Source organism: Ricinus communis, chromosome 3 (assembly GCF_019578655.1).
Source record: "Ricinus communis isolate WT05 ecotype wild-type chromosome 3, ASM1957865v1, whole genome shotgun sequence".
Classification (NCBI taxonomy): domain Eukaryota; kingdom Viridiplantae; phylum Streptophyta; class Magnoliopsida; order Malpighiales; family Euphorbiaceae; genus Ricinus; species Ricinus communis.
Genome location: NC_063258.1, coordinates 13,836,701 through 13,862,067, shown reverse-complemented (window position 1 = coordinate 13,862,067; position 25,367 = coordinate 13,836,701). Strand labels below are relative to the sequence as shown.

The 25,367-nt window shown below is 34.6% G+C and overlaps 1 protein-coding gene across 1 annotated transcript; it reads right to left on the bottom strand.

Annotated features, from left to right (window-relative positions):
• Positions 1 to 12,333: 12,333 nt before the first annotated feature.
• LOC125369551 lies at positions 12,334 to 13,361 on the bottom strand. The gene is made up of 3 exons (XM_048372322.1): positions 12,852 to 13,361; positions 12,682 to 12,717; positions 12,334 to 12,522 (listed from the first exon to the last, which is right to left on the bottom strand). Exons 1-3 carry the CDS (start codon positions 13,359 to 13,361, stop codon positions 12,334 to 12,336), a joined length of 735 nt encoding a protein of 244 aa, XP_048228279.1.
• Positions 13,362 to 25,367: the final 12,006 nt, after the last annotated feature.

Genomic DNA, 25,367 nt, shown 5'->3' with positions numbered 1-25,367 from the left:
TGTCTTTATCTTCTCGTGGTAGAATACATGCTTAAGAAACATTCAAGTAGATTGATCATCTTCTTGTGAAGTGTTTCAAAATTGGGATTTATGAACAAGTTTTCTAAATTCAATTCTTGATCATCTTTTAAGTAATTTGTTTTTGTCCTTTCTTAAGAGTTGAACTGAATTGGTTCTCGGGGTTTTCATGTTAATGTCTCTGGGGGTCCGTAATCCAAAAAGAGATTTTCAAGCTTATTCATGGAGGTTCTATAACTGCCCAAATACCAAATATAGAAAAGCAAAGTGTTTTGATATTTGGGATGAATATAATGAAATAATTTGGATTAAAGTGTTATTCTAAGAGGCCCAAGCGAATTTTTCTTTTTTTTTTCGTTAAGCTAGCTCATAAAATTTAGGACTACGAGAGTTATTGACTAATCAACTCATCTCTAGTTCTTGATTTGACTTTGCTTTATTCATCATTCTTTATTTATTTATTCATATTTAGCTTATAGTTTCTTCTTCTTATGGAATTACAGATTTTGCACTATAAAACTACACGAATCGAATACTGAGGCTAATGAGCATATTATTTCATTTTTCTACCTCAACAATCAAGTTTTGGGTTCTTTCAAGAAATTTATGGAATTATCAACACTCGTGCTAATGAGCATAGACTTATCCCTCACCCTTCATTTCTTTTATGTTCTTTATCTACCCTTGTGTTTAAATCAATTGATTCGACCCATACGCTAGCTCGTATGGAAAAGAGCAAAGAAAATATGATTTCTTTCCCTTACCATATGAAATCCTACCTATATTCTCATTTGTTTGTCTCTTTTATGTCTCTTTTCTAATCATTATCTAGTATAATGGTTGGGTTTTATTCAGAGAGCATAAACATGAGTGTTCAATGAAAGCGCATGGAAGCCGCAATCACGGGTACTAATATAATACTCTCACGAGTGTGAAGAAAGAAAATTAGTTGATCGTGTATCAATATCATTCTTCAAATGATCTCTGAGGAATCTTTTAGAGGATGTATGAACGACGTGAATCAAGGAACACCTAAATATTCCGACTCGTGGATTTACACCATTAGATATCCATCATTCCCTATTCCTTTAAGCACGTAGGACTCCCGATGACATAGGGATTGGTGTAAGGAATAATGGAATTGTAATTAACAAGCTTGATCGCTGGCATTGGTTTTAGCTTGATGATAATAGGACACGACATAAATCCATGCACACAAGGAGAAATCATGTTGTCTTTTATTAATCCAAACATAATACAACCACGAATTCGAGCATTATGATATTTAGGATGCATATTATGAACTAATTTGATCGGAGTGTTATCGTAGGCCCGCCGAGTTTCACTTATTTTTGTTAAGTTGGCTTATAAAATTTGGGACTACAAGAGTGGTTAACCAGTTGTTTATAATAATCCTTGTGTTGTCAAGGGTCCTCGTGCTCTGGAGGAACAAGGAATGATGGAGATTCCAAATTTTACGAGCTAGCTTGGGGTAAACAAGGGAAATTCATGCGGGCCTACCTAATAACATGCTAAACCAAATTATATTACGCTTTGGATTCACTGATAACATTATGATTTCTCCCTTTCGCTTTCATGGATTTACGCCTCATTTCTTTTAACTTAAAGCTAAGCCTTAATGCCACCGATCCAAAGCATCAATTGCATTTCCATGATTCCTTATGGTAATCCTTGTGTCTTTATTTTTCGTGGCTAGAGAATAAGGGAATGATGGAGGTCCTAATGGTGCAAATCCTCAATCATAAGATTTGCATGTGCCTCGATTCTCATTGTTCCTCTTTCCTCTAAAAGATTCATCTACAAGCATTCAGAGAATGATATCAATAATCGATCAACTAAGTTTCTTTCTTTGCATTTGTCTAACCAATAGATTGGTGTCTATGATTGCCACTTCCATACGCTTTCACTCAACAAATGATTTAGGCTCTCCAAATAAGACCAAACCATCATACTAGACATTGAGGTACAAAAGAAGAAAACAAAATGAGAACATAGGTAGGGTTTCAGATTCGATAAGGAAAGAAATCATAAGTTTTTTATTCTCTCCCATATGGCTAAGCCGTAAGGATCAAATAGAATTTTTATAAAACATAAAGGTAGACAAACATAAAAGAAAGGAAGGATTTGAGCAAGTCTTGATAAGTCTATAAAGTTCTTGAAAGAATCCATAACTTGATATCCCACAAGGTAGAAAAGTGAAATAATATACCCGTGAGTCTTAAGTATTCTAGTTACATGTGATTTTTATAGCGTGAAAGCCCTCATTCGATAAGAAAAGAAACTAGAAGCTAAATATGCTCACTAAAAGCTAAACCGTGAAGGATAAGTCTATGCTTGTTAGTGAGAGTGTTGATAAGTCCACAAAGTTCTTAAAATAACCCATAACTTGATTTCCGCAAGGTAGAAAATTGAAATAATATGCTCACCTGTGGTCTCAAGCACTTAGCTGTACGCGCTTTTTATAGTACAAAAGCTCGAATTCCATATTAAGAAGAAACTAGAAGCTAAATGTGAATAAATAAATAAATTAATAAATAAAGATGAATAAACCAAAGTAAAATTGATAACCGAGAGGAGTTGACTTGTCAACAACTCTCACAATCCTAAATATTATGCGCCAGCCTGACAAAAATAAGAGAAAATCCGCGATGGCCTACCTAATAACACCCTAACTCAAATTACTTCTTTATATGCATCCCAAACATCAAAATGATCACATTACCACTTGTATTGCACTTGGATTAATCAAAACTAACATGATATCTCTTTAATGTGCTTGGATTTATGCCAATCCCTGTGTCAACCGTGAGTCCCTTGTGGCTTGGAAGGAATAAGGAATGATGGAGATTCCAATGGTGCAAATCCTAAATCGAATTGTTCTCATTCTCTTTCTAAAAGATTCCTCCGCGACCATTCAAAGAAAGATATCCATACTCGATCATCTAATTTTCTCTCTTCACATTTGTCTAGGCATTCATCGGTGCCTATGGTTGCCGCTTTCCACTCGCTTATCACTCAACACTCGTGTTTATGCTCCCGAATAAAACCAAACCATCTCTGTAAGACAAAGATTGAGAGGACATAAAAAGACAAATCAAATGAGAACATAGGTAGGATTTCAAACCGATAAAGAAAGAAACCACAAGTTCTTTATTCTCTTTCATACCGCTAAGCCGTAAACATCAAATCGAATTAATTTAAACAAAAGGGTAGACAAAGAATAAAAATAAAGGAAGGACATGAGATATAAGCCTATGCTTACTAGTGCGAGTGTTGATAAGTCCACAAATTTCTTAAAAGGACCCAAAGGACCATAACTTGATTTCCCAAGCTCGAAAATTGAAATAATATGCTCATTAGCCTCAAGTATTCGTGATATGATTCTCGATGGATGCTGCAAGAAACACATTATGTAAATTGCTGCCACGAATGGCTAAAGTCGATTCATGAACAAAGACCGACCCAAAACCTTACTAAAAGTGTGAGCATTGGTATAGAAGGGTTATGGATGCCACATTCAAGATTTGAAAGAAGGTGAGTGATAAGTCTCAAAGAACGCCACAAGAATAAGTCTTGATAAGCGCACAAGTTCTAATTAGAACTAAGAATTGAATTCTCTCAATAGAATCAATAATAAAAATATTCATTAACCCGAACCATTCAGCTATAGTGTTTAAATAGCCAAAGATACAACCTTAACTTCCTTTACATGTTGAGGAAGAAAATAGAATAGTAAAATAAAAATCAAAGACTACATTAGATGTTTCCTAAATAACAAAATAAGTAACTAGAGTGATTTAGGCAATCTTTGATATAGGAATAATGGACTAAATCAACATCTAATTTCCTAAATAACTAAAAGGGCAGCTGCCCTTGTTTTGTAGACAAAACTAGGTGCCTAAGTCTAACTCATAAGCATGCACCTCCTTTTTCCTCTTTAAGCTTCTTTCCTTGCTTCCTCTTTAGGAGTTTGGCCTTCCTTATTCCCTTAAGTAAAATTTCATCCAAAACTTAAGGATTCATGGCCTAACATGTTGAATTAGGTTAATAACAAGATTCATCTTGATTAGCTCTAACTCTTCATATGGCTTCAAGTCTTAGACCAAATATCTTAAGTAACACCATTTAGGGTCCCTTCATTCTCTCGGCTCTAGCTCTTGTGAATTGGGCCTCCTCGATGAATAATGGATCACTTGGGCTTGGAACTTAATCACCTTGATTTAGTTGGCTACTTGGTTCTTTGGGCTTTGGGGTTCTATAATTCCCCCCTCCTCAAAAAAGAATTTATCCTCAAATCGAACCTACATCAAAGAGAGTTAAATTAATAATATCGAAAGTAGCACTAACATTATACTCACCGGGTAAATCAAGTTTGTAGGCATTATCATTGATCCTTTCAACTACTTGAAAAGACCTTCTCCCTAAGGAGTAGTTTGGAACGCCTTTGAGCCGGAAGCTCTCCCTTTGCATATGCACCCAACCCAATCTCTAGGCTCAAAATTACTTTCTTCGCCTTTGTTATCTTCGAGTAACATATTGCTTTTTCCTCTTCTCATTTATTCACACCTTATCATGCAATTGCTTCACTAATGGAGTTAAAGGATTAAAATCATAAACAATCTCAAAAGGTGAATACTTAGTAGTAGAATGCACCCTCCTATTATAAGCAAATTCAACATGCGAAACATTCTTCCTAAGTTTCTAAGTTTTTCCTAATGATAGCACTTAAAAGAGTATAAAAGTTCTATTAACTACTTTTGTTTAACCATCAGTTTGTGGATGACAAGTAGTAAAAGAAAATAGTTTAATGCCTAACTTACACCACAAAGTCTTCCAAAAGTAACTCAAGAACTTAGCATCTCTATCACTCATAATAGTGCGAGGCATGCCATGTAAACGCACAATCTCCTTTAAAACAAATTAGTTATACGTGATGCATCATTGGTTTTTCGACATGGAATAAAGTATGCCGTCTTAGAAAACCTATCAACAACCACATATGTTGAATCTTTACCACTCGTAGACCTAGGTAAACCAAGCACAAGGTCCATGAAAATATCAATCCCAAGTGTATTAGAATAGATAATGGTATATACGACCCATGGTGTTTAACCTTGGATTTGGCCCGTTTGCAAGTAATACAATTATCACATATTCGTATAACATTACAGCTCATATTAGGCCAAAAGAAATGTTCATGCAACATATCCAAAGTCTTGGCAATACTAAAATATCCCATTAACCACCCCTATGAGCTTCCCCAATTCAATGAAAGATCACATAGCACACATAAGCATTTTTCCTTAAACAAGTATCCATCATGCCTATAGAACTTGCCCAAAACAACTTACTCACAAGCACTAAACACATTGCAAAAATCAAAATCATTCACATGTAATTCGATAGGAAATCATCATCTTAGCAACTATACACCCCAATAACTAATGAGTTATGATACATATGGAATGCAAGAAAACACCCTTCAATCAAGATGATTCCAAAACCCAAGGATCTCCTCAAGTGAAGTTAGGGAAAACTAGTTCCAACAATGAAACTAGCAATTGAATTCAACTCCAAACGCCACAAACCAAGTATGATTTGATAAATTAAGAATCAAACAAAAGATTTTGGTTAGAGCATGCCATAAACTATAAATAGTTTGATAAGTTCAAAGTTCATGCAAGAACTTAAGCAAAAACACTCACAAATAGCAAATAAAGATTATCATTCATCAATTGATTTTTATAAATAAATCTAGTTCTGATATTTATAGCCAAAAGAAGACAGAACACTAAATAGATGTCTTTTGCGCTTTCCCACGTTTTCCCCTTTAGTCTCCATTAAAACTCATTAAAAGTGGTTATTTTTACATTGATGACACTCATTTTGTAAATCCCAAATGACAACTAATCATGTGCATCCGTTATGTAACTCCATTTTAATCAAATCCTAACTTAAGAAAACCTATTAAAATGAAAATAAAAAGGCTTTAAATTATTTTATATTGGACCTTTGAGTTCAGATCAAACTTATTGCACTAAATTGATGATATTGGTCTTTTTTTGCAATCCTAAGCCTTGGGTTGAGCCTTATTGTGTTTGAACACTATAAATATCTTTAATTAAGCCCAACAAAGCTTGTTGTATCCTTTGGACTTGGATCTTGTCATTGGACCTCCCTGAGAGCTTAAAGGATCATTTGTAGTTCTTGTCTTTGTTGCATCATTTCCTCTCTCCTTATAAGGATTCGCCTTCAATTAGCCCTCATTGTAACTTTATCACCTACATCAAATAAAGAAAGATCAGCAATATTAAAAGAAGCATTCATATTGCTATACTCACTTGGCAAATCTAGCTTGTAGGCATTGTCATTAATTCTTTCAAGGACTTCGAATGGCCCATCCCCTCCGAGCGCTAACTTAAACTTCCTTTGGCTTGGAAATCTTTCCTTCCTCAAATGCACCCAAACTCACCACCCGACCCAAATACAACTTTCTTCTCCCCATATTATGTTGCTTTTCATATTATTGACTTCTCTTCTATTCGAGCGTGCATCTTCTCGTGTAAGCTTTTAACAAATTCAACTTTTGCTTGCCTTCAAAATTAGCCTTATCAATGGATAATGGCAGAAATCCATAGAGTTAAATAGCCTTTAATTCCTTATAATTAAGGTTCTTAAGTATAAGTTATTTAAAGGTCCTTTGGGAGTTAGAGTTTCTTTGCCCGATCGGGGATGAATGATCCTTGGTGAAGGCATCAACATTGAATATGGGTTTGGCACAAGTTAGCCATGTTTGTATCAATTTAGGCGGACCTTTATTCTCGCTGCTCTCTTTCCTCCAAAAGACTACACTGCGATCATTCAAAAAATGATATCAATACACGATCAACTAATTTTCTTTCTTCGAATTCGTCAAAGCATTAGATTGGTGCCTATGATTGACGCCCACGCTTTCATTCAACACTCGTGGTTTATGCTCCCAAATAGAACCAAACTATCATAATAGATAGAGATTAGAAAGAAAGAGACAAAATAAACAAAAAGAAAATGAGAATATCTAGGATTTCAAATCCGATAAGGAAAGTAATCATAACCTCTTGTTCTCTCTCCATATGGCTAATTGAACGATTAAATGGAATTGAATTAAACACAAGGGTAGACAAAGAACACAAGAGAAAGGATGGACGTGAGGATAAGTCTATGCTCTCTAGCGTAATCGTTGATTAAGTCCAAAAATTTCTTCAAAAACCCATAACTTGTATTTCTCGCAAGGTAGAAAACTGAAATAATATGCTCATTAACCTCAAGTATTCAGCTTGCATATGGATTTTATAGTGCAAAAGCCCTTATTCTATGTTAAGAAGGAACTAGATGCTAAATGTGAATAATAAATACAAAAAGATAGATAAACTAAAGTCAAATCAAGAACAAGATGAGTTGACCGGTAAAAATTTCGTAGTCCAAAATTTTATTAGCCGGCCTTAATAAAAATAAGGGTAAATTTGCATGGGCCTATCTAAAACACTTCGACACAAATTACTCTGCTATATGTATTTCGGACATTAGACCGCTTTGAATTTCTAGCTAGTATTATGCTTGGATTAATTGAAAATAACATGAGTTTTGCCTTCGATACGTGGATTTATGTCTCATCTTGCTTGATCATCAAGTTAATCCCCAATGCCACCTAGGTCAAGGTTGTCAATTGCACTCCCATGTTTCCTTATGCCAATCCTTATGTCATCGTGAGTCCTCATTCTTAAAGGAGCAAGGAATCATGGAGATCCTAATGCCGTAAATCATGAATAAGAATATTTGTGATGAGAACCCATGTAGCCCAAGGAATTCTACTCTAACAAGAAAAGCTAATGATGCAAGTCCTACTTGCTCAAGGAATTCTACTTCAACAAAGAGTCCTAATTCCACTAGGAATCCTAACCCAAAGTAAGGAGTTCCGATGATATTAGGAGTTCAAGCAATGAAAGGAATCCAATTTCCACTACGAATCCTAGTCCTATACAAAGTCCAAGTGAAACGGGCTTAATCTAGATAATGGGCCTCAAGATGCTCTTATCAACTTAATCCAACATATGGAGGCATGATCAAGTCAAGCTATTCGGAGTCCAATACTCAAGAATGGGCCGCATATCACATGTTACTTAAGTTGAATTCTCATGTTTATTGTATGGACTACGGTATGGACGAATTTCGGAAGTATTTGTTCATTTAAAGAAGTCTTTTAATTGTTAGAGTCTTGTTTTAAGTTATTATTTTAGTTTAGGAGTTATATTCCTAGTCTTATTGTTATTTTGTTGTTCTTAATAAACCTAGTGAATTTATCAAGTGAAGGCTTGGTATTTTTACAAACTTAGTTTAACTTAAACTTATGTTTATGTTAAATGTACTTTTAATTCTTTACAATTAAGGGACTTAAGTACAAGTTATTCGAGTGTCCATTCGGGAGTTAGAGTATCTTTGCTTGATTAGGTGAAAGATCCTTGGTGAAAACATCAACATTGAATGCGAATTTGGCACAAGATAGACACGCTCATATCAATCTATGGAAGACAACATGAGTTCTCGCCTTGCTTGATCATTAAGCTAATCCCTAATGCCACCTATCAAACTTGTTAATTGCACTCCCATAATTCCTTAAGTCAATCCTTGTGTCATTATGAGTCCTCGCCCCAGAGGAGCAAGGAATCATGGAGATCCCAATGGTGCAAATCATGAATAAAAAATATCTGGGTGTGCCTCAGTTCTCGTCATTCCCTCTTTCATCCAAAAGATTCATCCACGATCATTCTAAGAATGATATCGCATTCTCGATCAACTAGTTTTCTTTCTTTGCATTCGTTGAAGCATTGGATTAGTGCCTATGATTACCGCCCATGAGCTTTCACTCAATAATCATATTTATGCTCCCCAAGTAAAACCAAACCATCATAGAGATTAAAAAGACATACGCAAAATAAACAAACAAAACGAGAATATAGGTAGGATTTTAGATCCGATAAGGAAAGAAATCACAATTTCTTTGTTCTCTTCCATACAGCTAAGTGTAAGGATCAAATGGAATTGATTTAAACACAATGGTAGACAAAGAACACAAGAGAGAGGAATGGCATGAGGGATAGAGTCTATGCCGCTAGCGAGTGTTGATAAGTCCACAAAGTTCTTGAAAGAACTCATAACTTGAAGCCTTATTCTATAAGAAGAATAAACTAGAAGATAAGTATGAAGAAAAAAGTAAAGAATGATGAATAAACTAAAGTCAAATAAAGACAAGAGAGGAGTTGACTGGGCAACAACCTTATATGAGCCAGCTTAACAAAAATAATGGTAAAATCACGTAGGCCTACCCGAAAACACTCGGACCCAAATTACTTCATTATCTACATTTCAAACATCAAAGAGCTCAAATTGAACTTGATTTACACTTGGATTAATAAAAAACAACATGACTTCTCACTTACGCACGTGGATTTACATCTCTTGCTTGATCATCAAGCTAAGGCCCAATGCCATCAAATTGAAGCTTGTTAATTGTAATTTGAGGATTCTTTACGCCAAACCTTGCATCATTAAGAGTCCTCGTGCCTAGAGGAACAAAGAAGGATGGAGTTCCAATGGTGCAAATCCTGAATCAAAATATTTGGGCATGCCTCGATTGTTATTGTTCCCTCTTTCCTCCAAAATATTCATCCGCTGATCATCTGAGAAGCCCTAATATTCCAATTTAGGATTTGCACCATTAGGATCTCCATCATTCCATATTCCTTTAGGTGCGAGGGACTCTTGATGACATAAGGATTGGGCGTGAAAGAATCATGGGAATGTAATTAAGAAGCTTGACTAGTGGCATTAGTGCGTGACTTGATGATCTAGCAAGATGAGACACAAATCCACATGCGTGAAGAAGAAATAATGTTGTCTATTCAATTAATCTAAGGGGAATGCATGTGTTTGATGTTTCAAATGCATATAATTATATAATTTGGGTTGGGGTTTTATTAGGTATGCCAACACAAATTTTCCCTTGTTTTCATTATTTTAGCTCAAAACATTTAGGACTACGAGAGTTGTGGACCAGTCAACTACTCTTTGTCTAGTATGATGGTTTGGTTTTATCCAGACAGCATAAACACCACTATTGAGAGAAAGTGCGTCGAAGCGGCAATCAAGATTGTTATCAATAAACGAATCAAACTACTTGGAAACCTAAAGAACACAATAAAATAACATTAAAGAAGGATAAGTAACCTGATTCAAGAGCTAAAAGCTCTTATACCAAATGTTAAAGAACCTTCAAGAACTTTAATCCTTATGAACCTGTGGATCACTAACTTGAAAACCCAAAGAGCAACTTGAAATCAAACCCTAGGATCATCTAATCAGAGTGTAAGATGATCAAGAATTAGAACCTAATTCCAAGTACGCCACAAGGATAAATCAACTCCTTGATAAGTAAGCTTTGCATTCAAATAAAAATACAAGATACAAGCAATTTTGGCTTGAAAGAAAGTAAAAGTTTAATTAATCATAATCTGAAAAATGACATACGAATTTGATATGTTTTAAAGACATATCCAAAGTCCTAAGAAGAATAGAATTAATAAGAACGTGGCTAACTTATGCCAAATCCATATTCAATGTTGATGTCTTTACCAAGGATCGTTCACCCAATCAAGTAAAGAAACTCTAACTCCCAATAAGACCCTTAAATAATTTGTACTTAAGAACCTTAATTATAAACAATTAAAGGTTGTTTAATATAAATAAAAGTTTAGATTAAACTAATTTTATAAAATATCAAGCCTTCACTTGATAAATTCAACAAGTTCATAAAGAACAAAAGAAGAGAATTGACTCTAATATAAACAATATTCAACCAACTTTATATAGAAATTCGTACTAACTTATATAGGCCTTAGAAAAACTAATTCTATAATAATAAGGAAGCAAATAACAGTAAAACTAGGAATAGAACTCCTAAACTAAAAGGATAACTCAAAATAATACTCCTACCTATTAAAAGACTTCTTTAAATGAAAAAATACTCCAAAAATTCGTCCAACCCTAGCCCACATATATAAACATGACATTTGGGCTTAAATAACATGTAATAAGCAGCCAATTCTTGAGTATTGGACTCCAATTAGCTCGACTTATTTATTTTGAGCCTATTTTGACTTGTTCATGCCTCCATATATTAAATTAAGTTGATAAGAGTATCTTGAGGTCAATTGTCTTGATTAAGCCTAATCTCACTTAGACTTTGGATCTTCAACCCAAGCTTCAACTCTTACTTCATGAACACTCCTAAAGCATCCTTGAAATTCTTCATGTGAGCTCTAGTCATTGATCCATCATATTTGAGTGGTTCATGCACAATCCTAGTTGGATTAGGATTTCAAGCTAGAGTTGGACTCCTCGTGGGACTAAGATTCCTAGTGGAAGTAGGATTCCTAGTTGGAGTAGGACTCCTCGTGGGACTAGGACTCCTAATTCAAGTAGGATTCCTAGTCGGAGTAGAATTCCTTGTGCTTGTAGGATTTGCATCAAGAACTCTTACTTAACTAATCTGATATAATATGAGTTTCTTTATAAGCTTAGGAAACTTTAATATCTAACCAAATAGGATAGTAAGAGCTAAACAAAGCCTCATAAACTTGGACTTTAAGAACATTAAATAAATCTCATTTAGCCTTCATAAACTTGGATTTTAAGATCATTAAACAAAGTCCATTCTTTAGGAATTTCATTTGGACCGAATTCTATTGGACTTTCATTGTCAGCCCACTCTTACATATAACCATTTAAGGACTTTTTGAAGCTTCTTGGCCCTTGACCTTATAATTAGACCTTGTGGTACACTTAATGATCCTTCCTTGATTCTTTCTTGTTGCTCTTGTCATCAAGCCTAACCAAATCAACATCTTTAAGCCTTGGCCGATCTATATCATTCCTTCCTTCTTTAGAATGATTTGTCCTCGAATCAAACTCATCACATACATTAGAAGGAGACTCAAATCAACAACATTAAATGTGCAATTCACATTATACTTACCTTGTAAATCAATTTTCTAAGTATTATTGTTGATCCTCTCAAGTACTTGAAACGGTCCATCACCCCTTGGACTTAGCTTTGGCTTTCTTTGATTTGGAAACCTTTCCTTGTGAAAATGCACCCAAACCCTGGTTCCAATCACCAGGTTGGAACACCATTGGCCTTCTTCCTTTGTTAACCCTTTCAGCTACTCTAGTATTTTGCTTCTCAATCCTCTCTTTAACTTATTCATGTAATCCTTTAACCAAATCTGCCTTAGAAGAACCATTAACACTAACAAGCTTGTTAAGAGGCAAAGGAACTATATCAATAAGAGTTAATGGATTAAAACCATAAACAATTTTAAATGGAGAATAATGTGTAGTCCTATGAACAACCCTACTATATGCAAACTCCACATATGGCAAAAGATCCTACCAAGATTGAAAATTCCTAGAAATTAAAGAATGAAGCAGTTGAATCATAGTTCTATTAACAACTTCGATTTGGCAAGTAGTATAATACAATAATGCCTAACTTACCCATAACACATGCTAAAATTGACTTAAGAATTTAACATCCCTGTCACTTACAATGGTTCTTGGAACTCCATGCAATCGCAAAATTCCCTATAAAGCAATTCAACAATGTAAGTAGCATCATCTATTTTATGGCATGGTATAAAGTGAGCCATCTTACTAAATCGATCCATAAGAACAAATATACTATGTCGGCCCTTCCTAGTCCTAGGCAATCCACGTACAAAATTCACAGATAAATTTGTACAAGGAACATCAGGAATAGGCAAAGGAGTATATAACCTATAGGGTTGCAATTTAGACTTAGTCTTTAAACCTACAATGCATCGACCACACATGTTATTCACATCACGTTTCATGCAAGGTGAAATGAAATGTTCAATCAAGATGTCATAAGTCTTATGCACCCTAAAATGACCGATTAAACCGCCCGCATGTGCCTCTTTAACAAGTATCTCATACATAGAACAACTAGAAATGCATAGGCGATTCTTTTTGTAAAGATATCCATCAAATACATAAAAATCATTAAAGGCAGCCCCATTAGCACAAGTATTAAACACAATACCAAAGTCATTGTAATTCAAATACAACTCTTTAATAAACCCTAAACCTAACAATTTAGAATTAAGAGTATTAAGCAAAGCATACCTTCGGGATAATACATCAGCGACCACATTCTCCTTACCTTCCTTATACTTGATCATATATGGGAATGTCTCAATAAAATCCATCCACTTTGCATGTCTTTGGTTCAACTTGTCTTGCCTCTTGCGATGCTTCAAACTCTCATGATTTGTATGTATGACAAACTCCTTAGGCTACAGGTAGTGTTGCCATGTATGCAAAGCACGAACCAAAGCATAGAGTTCTTTGTCATATGTTGGGTATCAAAGTGCTGCACCATTTAGCTTTTCACTAAAATAGTAATTTGGCCTTTGTTCTTGCATCAAAACAGCCCAACACTAATGCATGTGCGTAGGGTCTTTGTTCTTGCATCACATTTAACCTTAAAGATTTTGTCAAAGTTAGGTAAAATCAGCAAAGAAGCATTACACAATCTATCTTATAGCAAATTAGAAGCATTTTCTTGTGCATCGCCCCAATTGAACCGAATATTCTTCTTGACAATCTCATTCAATAGTGCGGCAATGCTACTAAAGTCCCTAGTAAACCTTATATAAAAACTAGTAAGACCATAAAAATTCCTAACTTCACTAATGTTGATAGTGCTCAAATTCCTTAATTGCTTGCATCTTTCCTCATCAACATCTACACCTTTAGAATTAACAACAAAACCTAAAAATATTACTCTATCCATGCAAAACTACACTTCTTTTTACTTAAAACAATTTTTCTCTTCTAAGAACATCTAAGACCCTACACACAGGCATAACATGATCATCAAAAGACTTAGAATAGATTAGAATATCATCAAAATATACAACTACAAATTTACCATGAAATTCATGCAATACATGGTTCATTAACCTCATGAAAGTGTTAAATGCATTAATAAGCCCAAATGGCATTACAAGCCTCTCATACAAACCATACTTAGTTTTAAATGATGTTTTAAACTCATCCCTAACTTTCATGCGAATTTGATAATATTCGAAATGCAAATAAATCTTACTCACCATGCAACTCATCCAGCATATCATCTAACCTAGGGATAGGATGACGATACTTTATCGTTATTTTAATAATTGCATGGTAGTCCACATATATTCTCCAAGTGCCATCCTTTTTCGGAACCAAAATGACTGGAATAGCATAAGGACTTAAGCTCTCTCACAAATACCTTTTAGACATCAATTCATCTACTTGCCTTTGAAGCTCCTTTGTCTTATCTGGATTACTTCAATAGGCTGGTCTATTTAGTATGGCAGCCCCTGGAGTGAAGTCTATTTGATGCTCAATCCCTCTTTGAGGTGGTAAACCACTTGGCATCTCCTCGGGAAAGACATCAACAAATTCCTGTAAAAGGTTCGTAAATGCACTCGGCAAGGATAGACCAAGTTCAGTAGTGTTCAACTTACTGGAGTGAAATGCATGTCCTATCTCACTTTCCCTAGCCAAAAGCTCCCCTTTTTCTTATTTTTCTCTCTAGGCTGAACCTCATTCTCTTTTGTACGTTTAACACTCCTGAATTTTTCTTCCTCAATTTTGCTACTTTCACCCTCGCTCCTTTCTCTCTCCAATTTACATTGGTCATTAGACACTTCTTTTGGAGAAAGAGGTATTAGTGTGACTTTTCTTCCATCTTTAACAAAAGAGTATCTATTAAGGAACCCATCATGGATAACCCTTTTATCAAATTGCCATGGCCTACCAAGCAAGATATGGCTAGCATGCATTGGCACTACATCACATAGCACTTCATCTGAAGACTTCCCAATAGTGAAAGTCACAATAACCTACTTATTCACTTCTTTCTCACCATAGTTGTTTAACCATAATAATTTATAAGGTTTTAGATGTGGAATAAGATTGAATCCCAATTGCTGATACAACAAAAATAAGAACTACAAATGATCCTTTAAGCTTTCAAGGAGGTCTTATGACAAGATCCAAGTCTAAAAGGATGCAAGAAGCTTTGTTGGGCTTAAATTAAGGATATTTGGAGTGTTAAAACACAACAAGGCTTAGCCTAAGGCCTAGGATTGCAAAAAGGGACCAAAATCATCAATTTAGTGCAATAAATTTGGGTTGAACTCAAAGGTCCAATAAAATTCATTTAAAGCCTTTTTATTTTCATTTTTATTAGGTTTTCTTAAGTTGGGGTGTGATTAGTTGTCATTTGGAGTTACACAATGGATGCACATGATTAGTTATAATTTGGAGTTATAAAATGGATGCACATGATTAGTTGTCATTTAGGAGTTGCAAAATGAGTGACACCAATGTAAAAATAACCACTTTTAATGAGTTTTAATGAGGATTAATGGGAAAAACATAGAAAAGCTTAAAAGGCATCCATTTAGGGTTCTTTGTCTTGTTTTGTCTATAAATATAAAAGCCAAATTCATTTGTAAAAATCAATTGATGAATGATAATCTTTATTTGCTCTTTGTGAGTGTTTTTGCTTAAGTTCTTACATAAACTTTGAACTTATCTAACTATTTTTAATTTGCAGCCTTCTCTAACCAAAATCTTGTGTTTGATTTTTAACTTATCAAATCATACTTGGTTTGTGGCGTTTGGAGTTGAATTCAAGTGCTAGTTTCATTATTGGAACTAGATTTCTCTAACTTCACTTAAGGAGATCCTTGGGTTTTAGAATCATCTTGATTGGAGGGTGTTTTCTTGCATTCCATATGTATCATAAGTAAATAGTTATTGGTTTGTATGGTTGCTAAGATGGTGATTTCCTATCATTTAGTATCAGAGCTTGCTTTAAGTTGAGGTTTGCTTATCTTTGTGTTTTGTGTGTTATTGAAGTTTCTTATCTTCTTCACTTTTTCTTTATTTATGCCGAATTCTTTTGGTTTCAATTTTGTGTCCTTCTAAGTACGCTTTCTTTTAAAGTTTACACCTTTGTGTTCATAAAATAAATTTTTATTGTCTCTTCTTGTTAATCTCTTTGTATTGTTCTTAATTTCTTTTCAGTTTTGTTATTATCATAATAAAATAAAAACAAATCAAAAGATCAAACAAAAGAAGGTTTAAGTGGCATAAAAACCTATTCTATTGTTGTCTTTTAATGTTTTCTTGTGTTCAGCTACTTTAAATTTGGCCTTACCTAACAACTTGATCTAGACCAACGTTTTCTTTCCACTCCATTGAATTTCCATAATCTAATTTGATTTGTTTAGGTGATTAATTCATCCAAGAACCTAAAGCAAAAGCAAGAGGTAAAAGGCAATAGTGGTGAGACTAGCATTGAGAAAAGCCAAACCTTGAGTGGAACACGAGTGATGTGACATTTTAATTGAGAGAAACACATGAGGGAGTGTTTTTATGGCCATCCTAGGAGACACAATAGGAGATCAAGGCAAGATGGTGTAGATCACAACCTAGGTAGCATCAAAATGAAAATTCCTTCCTTTTAAGGAAAGAATGATCCTAATGTCTACTTGGAATGGGAGCAAAAGGTGGTGATGATCTTCAAATGCCATAACTATTTGGAGGAGAAGAAGGTAAAACTTATCGTCATTGAGTTTTATGATTACGCTAGTGTTTGGTGGCATCAATTCTATATGGAAAGGAGATGAAATGGATAAAGACCTATAAGGACATGAATGGAGATGAAATGAATCATGAGGAAGAGGTTCATTCTTAACCATTACTATAGAGATTTGCATCATAGATTGCAAACTCTAAGGCAAGGAACCATGAGTGTGGAGGAGTACCACAAAGAAATGGAAATAGTTATAATTAAAGCAAATGTGGAGGAGGATAGAGAGGCTACCATGGCAAGATTCTTGAATGGCCTAAACAAGAATATTGTTGATCTTATGAAGTTACAACATTATGTAGAACTTGAGGACATGGTGAATGTGGCAATGAAAATTGAAAGGCAACTCAAGCGAAAAGGTCCAAGTAAGTTTGATTCCAAAATTTAATTCGAGTTCTAGTTCTTCTACTTAGAAATTAAATTACAGTAAAAAGGATAATAAATTTGCTAAGCCTAAAGTGGATGAGAATAAGAATAAAAATGAAATAGGCAGCAAAAATAAAGTTGAGAATCAAGCTAATCAATCTAGAAACTTGAAGTGTTTTAAGTATCTTAGACATGGTCATTATACACATGATTGCCCTAATAAAAGGACCATGATTGTTAGAGATGGAATTATTTAATCTGAAAGTGAAAATAAAAATGATGATGAGAATGATGACATGCCAACTTCAGAGGATGTTAGTGATGTTTTCTCTGGTAAAGGGAATATGTTAGTAGTATAACGCACACTTAATTTGCAATGTAAATATGATGAACATGGAGAGCAGCATAAGAATTTGTTTAATACTCATTATTATTAATTGCTAGTAAGCTATGTAACACGATTATTGATAGTGGAAGTTATACTAATATTGCTAGTACTTTGCTTGTGGAGAAATTGAAATTACCAACTACCAAACACCCAAGGTCTTACAAGTTGCAATGGTTGAATGATAGTGGTGTTGTGAAGGTAAATAATTAAGTACTAATTCTTTTTCCATTGGGAGATATAAGGATAAGGTGCTTTATGATGTGGTTTCCATGTATGCTGGACATTTTTTGTTGGGAAGACCTTGGCAATATGATATATGATAGGCGTGTGATTTATGATGGGTTCAAGAATCGATATTCCTTGACTATTGATGGACAAAAGTTCAATCTTGAACCATCACTCCCAATGCCATTTTTGATAATCAAATGAGAATTAAACAATAATATGAAGAGCCTGAAACTTCATATGGGGAAAAATTTGGAAGGGAGCAAGAAGTAGTGAGAAAATAAAAAGGTGAAGTAAGTGGTAAAAGTGAGTGTAATGGGAAAAACAAGGTGAGAGAAAACAAGGGAGATGAGAGTGAAAGAAAAATGAATGTCTATGCAAAGGTTGTATTTGGGTTGAATCCATTAACTCGTATGGATTTCTGCGTTTACCCATTGATGAGGCTAATTTTGAAGGCAAGCAAAAACATAATTTGTTAAAAGCTTACATGAGAAGGTGCATGCTCAAATAGAGAAAAGAAATCAACAATATGAAAAGTAACACACAAAGGGAGAAAGAAAGTTGTATTTGAGCCGGGTGAGTAGATTTGAATCAATTTGAAGAAGGGTAGATTTCCAAGCCAAAGGAAGTCTAAGTTAATGCCAAGAGGGGATGGGCTATTCCAAGTTCTTGAAAGAATTAATGATAATGCCTACAAGCTAGATTTTCCAAGTGAGTATGGAAATTGGAGTGCTTCTTTTAATGTTACTGATCTTTCTTTATTTGATGTAGGTGATAAAGTTGACAATGAGGCTGATTCGAGGATGAATCCTTACAATGAGAGAGGGAATGATGCAACAAGACAAAAACTACAAATGATACTTTAAGCTTTGAAGGAGATCCAATGCAAGAAGCTCTGTTGGACTTAATTAAAGATATTTGGAGTGTTCAAACACAACAAGGCTTAGCCCAAGGCTTAAGATTGCAAAAAGGGACCAAAATCATCAGTTTAGTGCAATAAATTTGGGTTGAACTCAAAGGTCTAATAAAATTCATTTGAAGCCTTTTTATTTTCATTTTTATTAGGTTTTCTTAAGGGGTGTGATTAGTTGTCATTTGGAGTTACACAATGGAAGCACATGATTAGTTATAATTTGGAGTTACAAAATGGATGCACATGATTAGTTGTCATTTAGGAGTTACAAAATGAGTGACATTAATGTAAAAACAACCACTTTTAATGAGTTTTAATGAGGATTAAAGGGGAAAACATGGGAAAGCTCAAAAGACATCCATTTAGGGTTCTTTGTCTTGTTTTGGCTATAAATATCAAAGCCAAATTCATTTGTAAAAATCAATTGATGAATGATAATCTTCATTTACTCTTTGTGAGTGTTTTTGCTTAAGTTCTTGCATGAACTTTGAACTTATCAAACTATTTTTAGTTTGTAGCATTCTCTAACCAAAATCTTATGTTTGATTCTTAACTTTTCAAATCATACTTGGTTTGCTGGAACTAGATTTCCCTAACTTCAATTGAGGAGATCATTGGGTTTTGGAATCATTATGATTGGAGGGTGTTTTCTTGCATTCCATATGTATCATAACTAAATAGTTATTGGGGTGTATGGCTGCTGAGATGATGATTTCCTATCAATTTCTCTACCATCAAAGTGCTAGCTATGTTTGTATAACTATCACTATCATTAATGACATTGCATGTCTTACCCTGAACATGGCATCTATTATGGAATATGTTGTCCTCCTTCATTTGCACATTAGGTGTGCACCTAGCAACCAAAGGATCACCTCTAGTCAGCAAATATTCTTGAAATGAAGGAAGAAGTCGTAACTAAGTAACAAAGCCCCAACCAAAAGGCTAGTGAGTTACCTCCATTTTGTTAGCTTCGCTCAGGTTGGTCTTCTTAGGATACTGACCAAACTAGTATAATGAATTCCTACTCCAAAAAGGAGCCTTGATGATACAAATCCTACTAGCTCAAGGAATCCTAAAGGAGTGTCAACTCAACTAGGAATTCTAATCCTGCAAGGAGTCCTGATGATATTAGGAGTTCAAGCAATGAAAGAAATCCTAATTCAACTAGGAGTCCTAGTTCGATTCAAATTAAAAGTCAATGAGCCTATCTAAGAATTTTAGGCTAAGGACACTTTAAGGCTTGAAGAATTAGATTTAAGTTCAAGGCTCATTAATCTAATTTAGCTTATTAGGCTTGAATGAATCTAATTGGGCTTAAAAAGACTAAAAAACTTAATTGGAGCATATGAAGACTTTGAGCCTAACTTGGCTTATGTTATGAGTCATATCTACATGACTTACGTAAATTAGGGTTTTATGGCTTATTATGGGCAGCCACACATGTATTTTAACTTAATTAGGACTTTGTTTAAGTTATCTCTTTTAGTTAGGAAGGTTATCTTTATCCTATATGAGATGTAAATTCTTATAAGTTAAGATTTAGGGTTTTCTAAGGCCTATATAAGGCTAGTATGAATTTTGATGTAATAAAAAAATTAAGTTGAAGCTGAAGCTAAATGATAATTGGTTTTTAAACCTTAAAGCTATAAAGCTGGGTCATAAAATTTGGAACCACGAGAGTTGTTGACCAATCAACCCCTTTCTTGTTCTTAATTGGACTTCAATTTATTCATCTTTCTTTATTTATTTATTCATATTTAGCCTCTAGTTCTTTCTTTATTTACTCACTTATATTCATATTTCTCCCTTACGAGCATGGATTTACATCTAGTCCTGCTTGATCATCAAGCTAAGCCTCAATGCTACCAGTTAAGCTTGTCAATTAAGTTTCTATGATTCTTTATGCCAATCCTCATGTCATAAGAAGCCATCGTGCCTAGAGGAACTAATGCAAACCTAAAGCCCAAGGAGCCAAGTAGCCAACCAAGTCAAGGAGATCATGTTCTAAGCCCAAATGTCAAGAGAGGCCCAATTACAAGGGGTAGAGCCAAAAGAATGAAGGAGGCCTTAAATGGGCTTATTCAAGATATTTGGACCAAAGCACCAAATCCACATGGAGAGTTAAGTTTAATAAAGCCCAATTCTCTTCCATATGGCTAAGCGTAAGGATCAAATCGAATTGATTTAAACACAAGAGTAGACAAAGAACATAAAAGAAAGGAAGGACATGAGCAATAACTCTAGGTTTGCTAGTTCAGTTCTTCATATGTGCGTAAAGTTCTTGAAAGGAAAATTACTTTAAATATTATTGATAAGTCAAAATCTATAAAGGAATTCGTTTTAGGCTTTATAAGCCTAAAAAACCCGAATCCTACCTTACTTAGGAAATATATCTCAAAAGGATAGAGATAATCTTCCTAATTAAAAGATAACTAAAGACAATTCCTAATTAAGCTAAAACACATAAGTAGCTGCCCAGAGCAACTAAAGAAAACCCTAATCTAAAAATAAATCATGCGCATGGGCCTTATTTAAGTGTAAGCTAAATAGGCCCATATAAGAAGCTTAAACTAAAGCCCAAATGTGGCTTGTAGAACTGGCGCATCTTGAACTTCGACTTATAATATAAAGAGATGTGACCTACACTATCTTGTCTCAAATAATCTCCTTGGTCTGCCCACATGTGGAATGCTAAGCCTTAGATATGCTTTGTTAAGGTCTCTTGATACTTTTTAGCTCTTAATCTAGTAATAGGGCCTTGTGGCAAGGCTTTTGGATCCTTAGACCATTGCACTTGATCTTGCTCTCTATGTTCATATTCTTCAAGATCCTTAGCTTCTTTTATTTGGCCTTGATCTAGCAACTCTTATCCATCATCTTCAAGCTTTCCATACCCTTTCCTAGGCTGGTTGATACGAACGTGGATAACTTGTGCCAAACCCGTATTCAATGTTGATGTCTTCACCAAGGATCGTTTACCTAATCAAGCAAAGAAACTCTAATTCCCAATAGGACCCTTAAATAACTTGTACTTAAGTACCATATTTATAAAGAATTAAAGGCTGTTTAACATAAATACAAATTTAGATTAAACTAAATTTGTAAATTACCAAGCCTTCACTGGATAAATTCACCAAGTTCATAAAGAACAAAAAAGGAGAATTAACTCTAAAATATTCAATATTCAACAACTCACTTTACATGAGTCCTCGTGCTTAGAGGAAGAAGGAAGGATGAAGATCCTAATGGTACGAATCCTGATTTAAAATATTTGGGCATGATTCAATTCTCGGCTTTCCTTCTTACCTCTAAAAGATTCCTCCGCGATTATTTGGAGAATGATCTCAGTGCACGATCAACTAATTTTCTTTCTTTACATTCCTGTAAGCATTGGATCGGTGCCTATGATTACCACTTCCATACGCTTTCACTCAACACTTGTGTTTATGCTCCTTATATAAAACCAAACAAACATACTAGATAGAGATTAGAAAGAGAGACGCAAAAGAAAAGAATCAGAATATAGGTAGGATTTCATATTTGATAAGGAAAGAAATCACATGTCTTTTGTTCTCTTCCATACTGTTAAGCATAAGGATCAAATCAAATTGTTTAAACACAAGCATAGACAAAGAACACAAGAGACAGGAAGGACGTGAGGGATAAATCTATGCTCGCTAGTGCCAGTGTTGATAAGTCCACAAATTTCTTGAAAGAACCCATAACTTGATTTTCTACAAGGTAGAAAACTCAAATAATATGCTCATTAGCCTCAACTATTCAGTTGCGTGTGATTTTTATAGTGTGAAAGCCCTCATTCCATAAGAAGAGACTAGAAGCTAAATATGAATAAATAAATAAATAAATAAGGATTAATAAACTAAAGTCAAATAAAGAATAAGAGAGGAGTTGTTTAGGCAACAATTCTCACAGTCTTAAATTTTCTGAGCCAGCTTTATAAAAATAAGGGTAAATTCGGGTGGGCCTACCTAAAAATACTCCGACCAAAATTACTTCATTATATGCATTTCAAACATCAAAGCACTCGAATTTTGGCTTGTATTATGTTTGGATTAATCGAAAACAACCTGATTACTCCTTTACGCATGTGGATTTACGTCTCTCCTCCTTGATCATCAAGCTAAGCCCTAATGCCATTGGTCAAGCTTGTTAATTGTGTTCCCATTAATCCTTATGCCCAACCTTGTGCCATCAGGAGTCATCGTGCCTAGAGGAACAAGGGAGGATGGAGATCCTAATGGTGCAAATCCGAGTCAGAATATTTGGGCATGCCTCCATTCTCGGCATTCCTTCTTTCATATAAAAGATTCCTTCATGATCATTCGAATAACGATATCAATACATGATCAACAAATTTTCTTTCTTTGCATTCGTTGAAGCATTTTATCGGTGCCTATAATTGCTACTTCCACAGGTATTCACACAACACTAGTGTTCATGCTCCCCAAATAAAACCAAACCAACATAATACATAGAGATTAGAAAGAGGGACACAAAAAAAACAAATAAAATAAGAATACAAGTAGGAATTCAAATCCGATAAGGAAAGAAATCACATGTTCTTTATTCTCTTCCATACAAATAAGTGTGAGGATCAAATAGAATAGATTTAAAACAAGCGTAGACAAAGAACATAAGAGAAAGGAAGGATATGAGGAATAAGTCTATGCTCACTCGCACAAGTGTTGATAAGTCGACAAATTTCTTGAAAGAACACATAACTTTATTTCCTGTAAAGTAAAAAACTAGAATAATAGGCTCATTAGCCTCAAGTATTCGGTTGTGTGCGGTTTTTATAGTGCGAAAGTCCTCATTCCATAAGCAGAAAAGACTAGAAGCTAAATATGAATAAATGAATAAATAAAGATTAATAAATTAAAGTCAAATCAAGAACGAGAGAGGAGTTGACTGGGAAACAATTCTCGTAGTCCCAAATTTATAAGCTAGTTTAACAAAAATAAGGATAAAGTCGTGTAAGCCTAGCTAACACTTCGATCCAAATTATTTCATTATATGCATTTCAAACATCAAAGAGCTCAAATTTCGGCTTGTATTACGCTTGGATTAATCGAAAACAACATGATTTCCCCTTATGCGGGTGGATTTATGTCTCTCCTACTTGATCATCAAAGTAAGCCCCAATGCTACTCGTCAAGCTTGTTAATTGTGTTCCCATGATTCCTTATGCCCAACCTTGCATCAGTCCTCGTACACAGAGAAAAGGAAGAATGGAGATCCTAATAGTGCAAATCCGAGTCAATATGTTTAGGCATGCCTCGATTCTTGACATTTCCTCTTTTCTCTAAAATATTCCTCTCGCGATCATTCGAAGAATGATATTAATACACGATCAACTAATATTTTTCTTTGCAATTATTGAAGCATTGGATCAGTGCCTATGATTGCCCCTTCCAGGCGCTTTCATTCAACACTCGTGTATATGCTCCTGATATAAAACCAAATAAACATACTAAATAGAGTTTAGGAAGAGAGACAAAAAAAAGACAAAAGAATGAGAATATAGGTAGGATTTCATATCCGATAAGGAAAGAAATCACATGTTCTTTGTTCTCTTCCATACGGCTAAGTGTAAGGATCAAATCGAATTGATTTAAACAGAAGAATAACAAAGAACACAAGAGAAAGAAAGAACGTGAGGGATAAGTCTATGCTCCCTAGCGAGAATGTTGGTAAGTCCACAAATTTCTTAAAAGAACCTATAACTTAATTTCCTGTAATGTAGAAAACTAAAATAATATGCCTATTAGCCTCAAGTATTCAGCTGCATGTGATCTTTATTGTCTGAAAGCCCTTATTCCATAAGAATACACCAAAAGCTAAATATGAATAAATAAAGAAATAAAGATTAATAAACTAAAGTCGAATTAAGAACAAGAGAGGAGTTAACTTGGCAACAACTCTAGTAGCCCCAAATTTTATGAGCTAGCTTAATAAAAATAAGGGTAAATTCTAGTGGGCCTGCCTAAAAATTCTCCAACCCAAATTACTTCCTATATGCATTTCAAACATCAAAGTGCTAGAATTCTGGCTTGTATTATGCTTGGATTAATCGAAAATAATATAATTTCTTCCTTATGCGCTTGGATTTACGTCTCTCTTGCTTGATCATCAAGCTAAGCCTAATGCCACCGATCAAGCTTTTTAATTGCATTCACCGATCATAGGAATAAGGAAGGATGAAGATCCTAATGGTGCAAATCTTGAATCAGAATATTTGGGCGTGCCTCGATTCTTGACGTTCCTAATCAAATAAGGAGTCCTTTCAACTAGGAATCATAATCCTGCAATGAGTCTTCATGATATTAGGAGTTTAAGCAACAAAAGAAATCCTAATTTAATCAGGAATCGTAATTTAACTGGGAGTCCTAGTTCGATTCAAATTGTAAGTCAATGAGCTTATCCAAGACATTTAGGCTAAGGACATATCAAGGCTTGAAGAATTGGATTTAAGTTCAAGGATCATTAATCTAATTTATTTTATTGTGCTTGAATGAATCTAATTAGCTTAAAAAGATCAAAAAAGCATAATTGGAGCATATGAAGACTTTGTGCCCAACTTGGCTTATGTTGTGAGGTCCATCTACATGACTTATGTAAACTAGGATTTTATGGCTTATTTTGGG

Excerpts from the sequence above, each read along its gene's own strand:
- LOC125369551 (XM_048372322.1), bottom strand. The coding sequence starts at position 13,361 with ATGGATTTTATTGAGACATTCCCATATATGATCAAGTATAAGGAAGGT. Across the intron at positions 12,718-12,851 it reads CAAATTTATCTGTGAATTTT|GGAATTTTGCGATTGCATGG; the intron begins GTACGTGGATTG and ends ATTGCTTTATAG. Across the intron at positions 12,523-12,681 it reads ATGGAGTTCCAAGAACCATT|GATCTTTTGCCATATGTGGA; the intron begins GTAAGTGACAGG and ends CAATCTTGGTAG.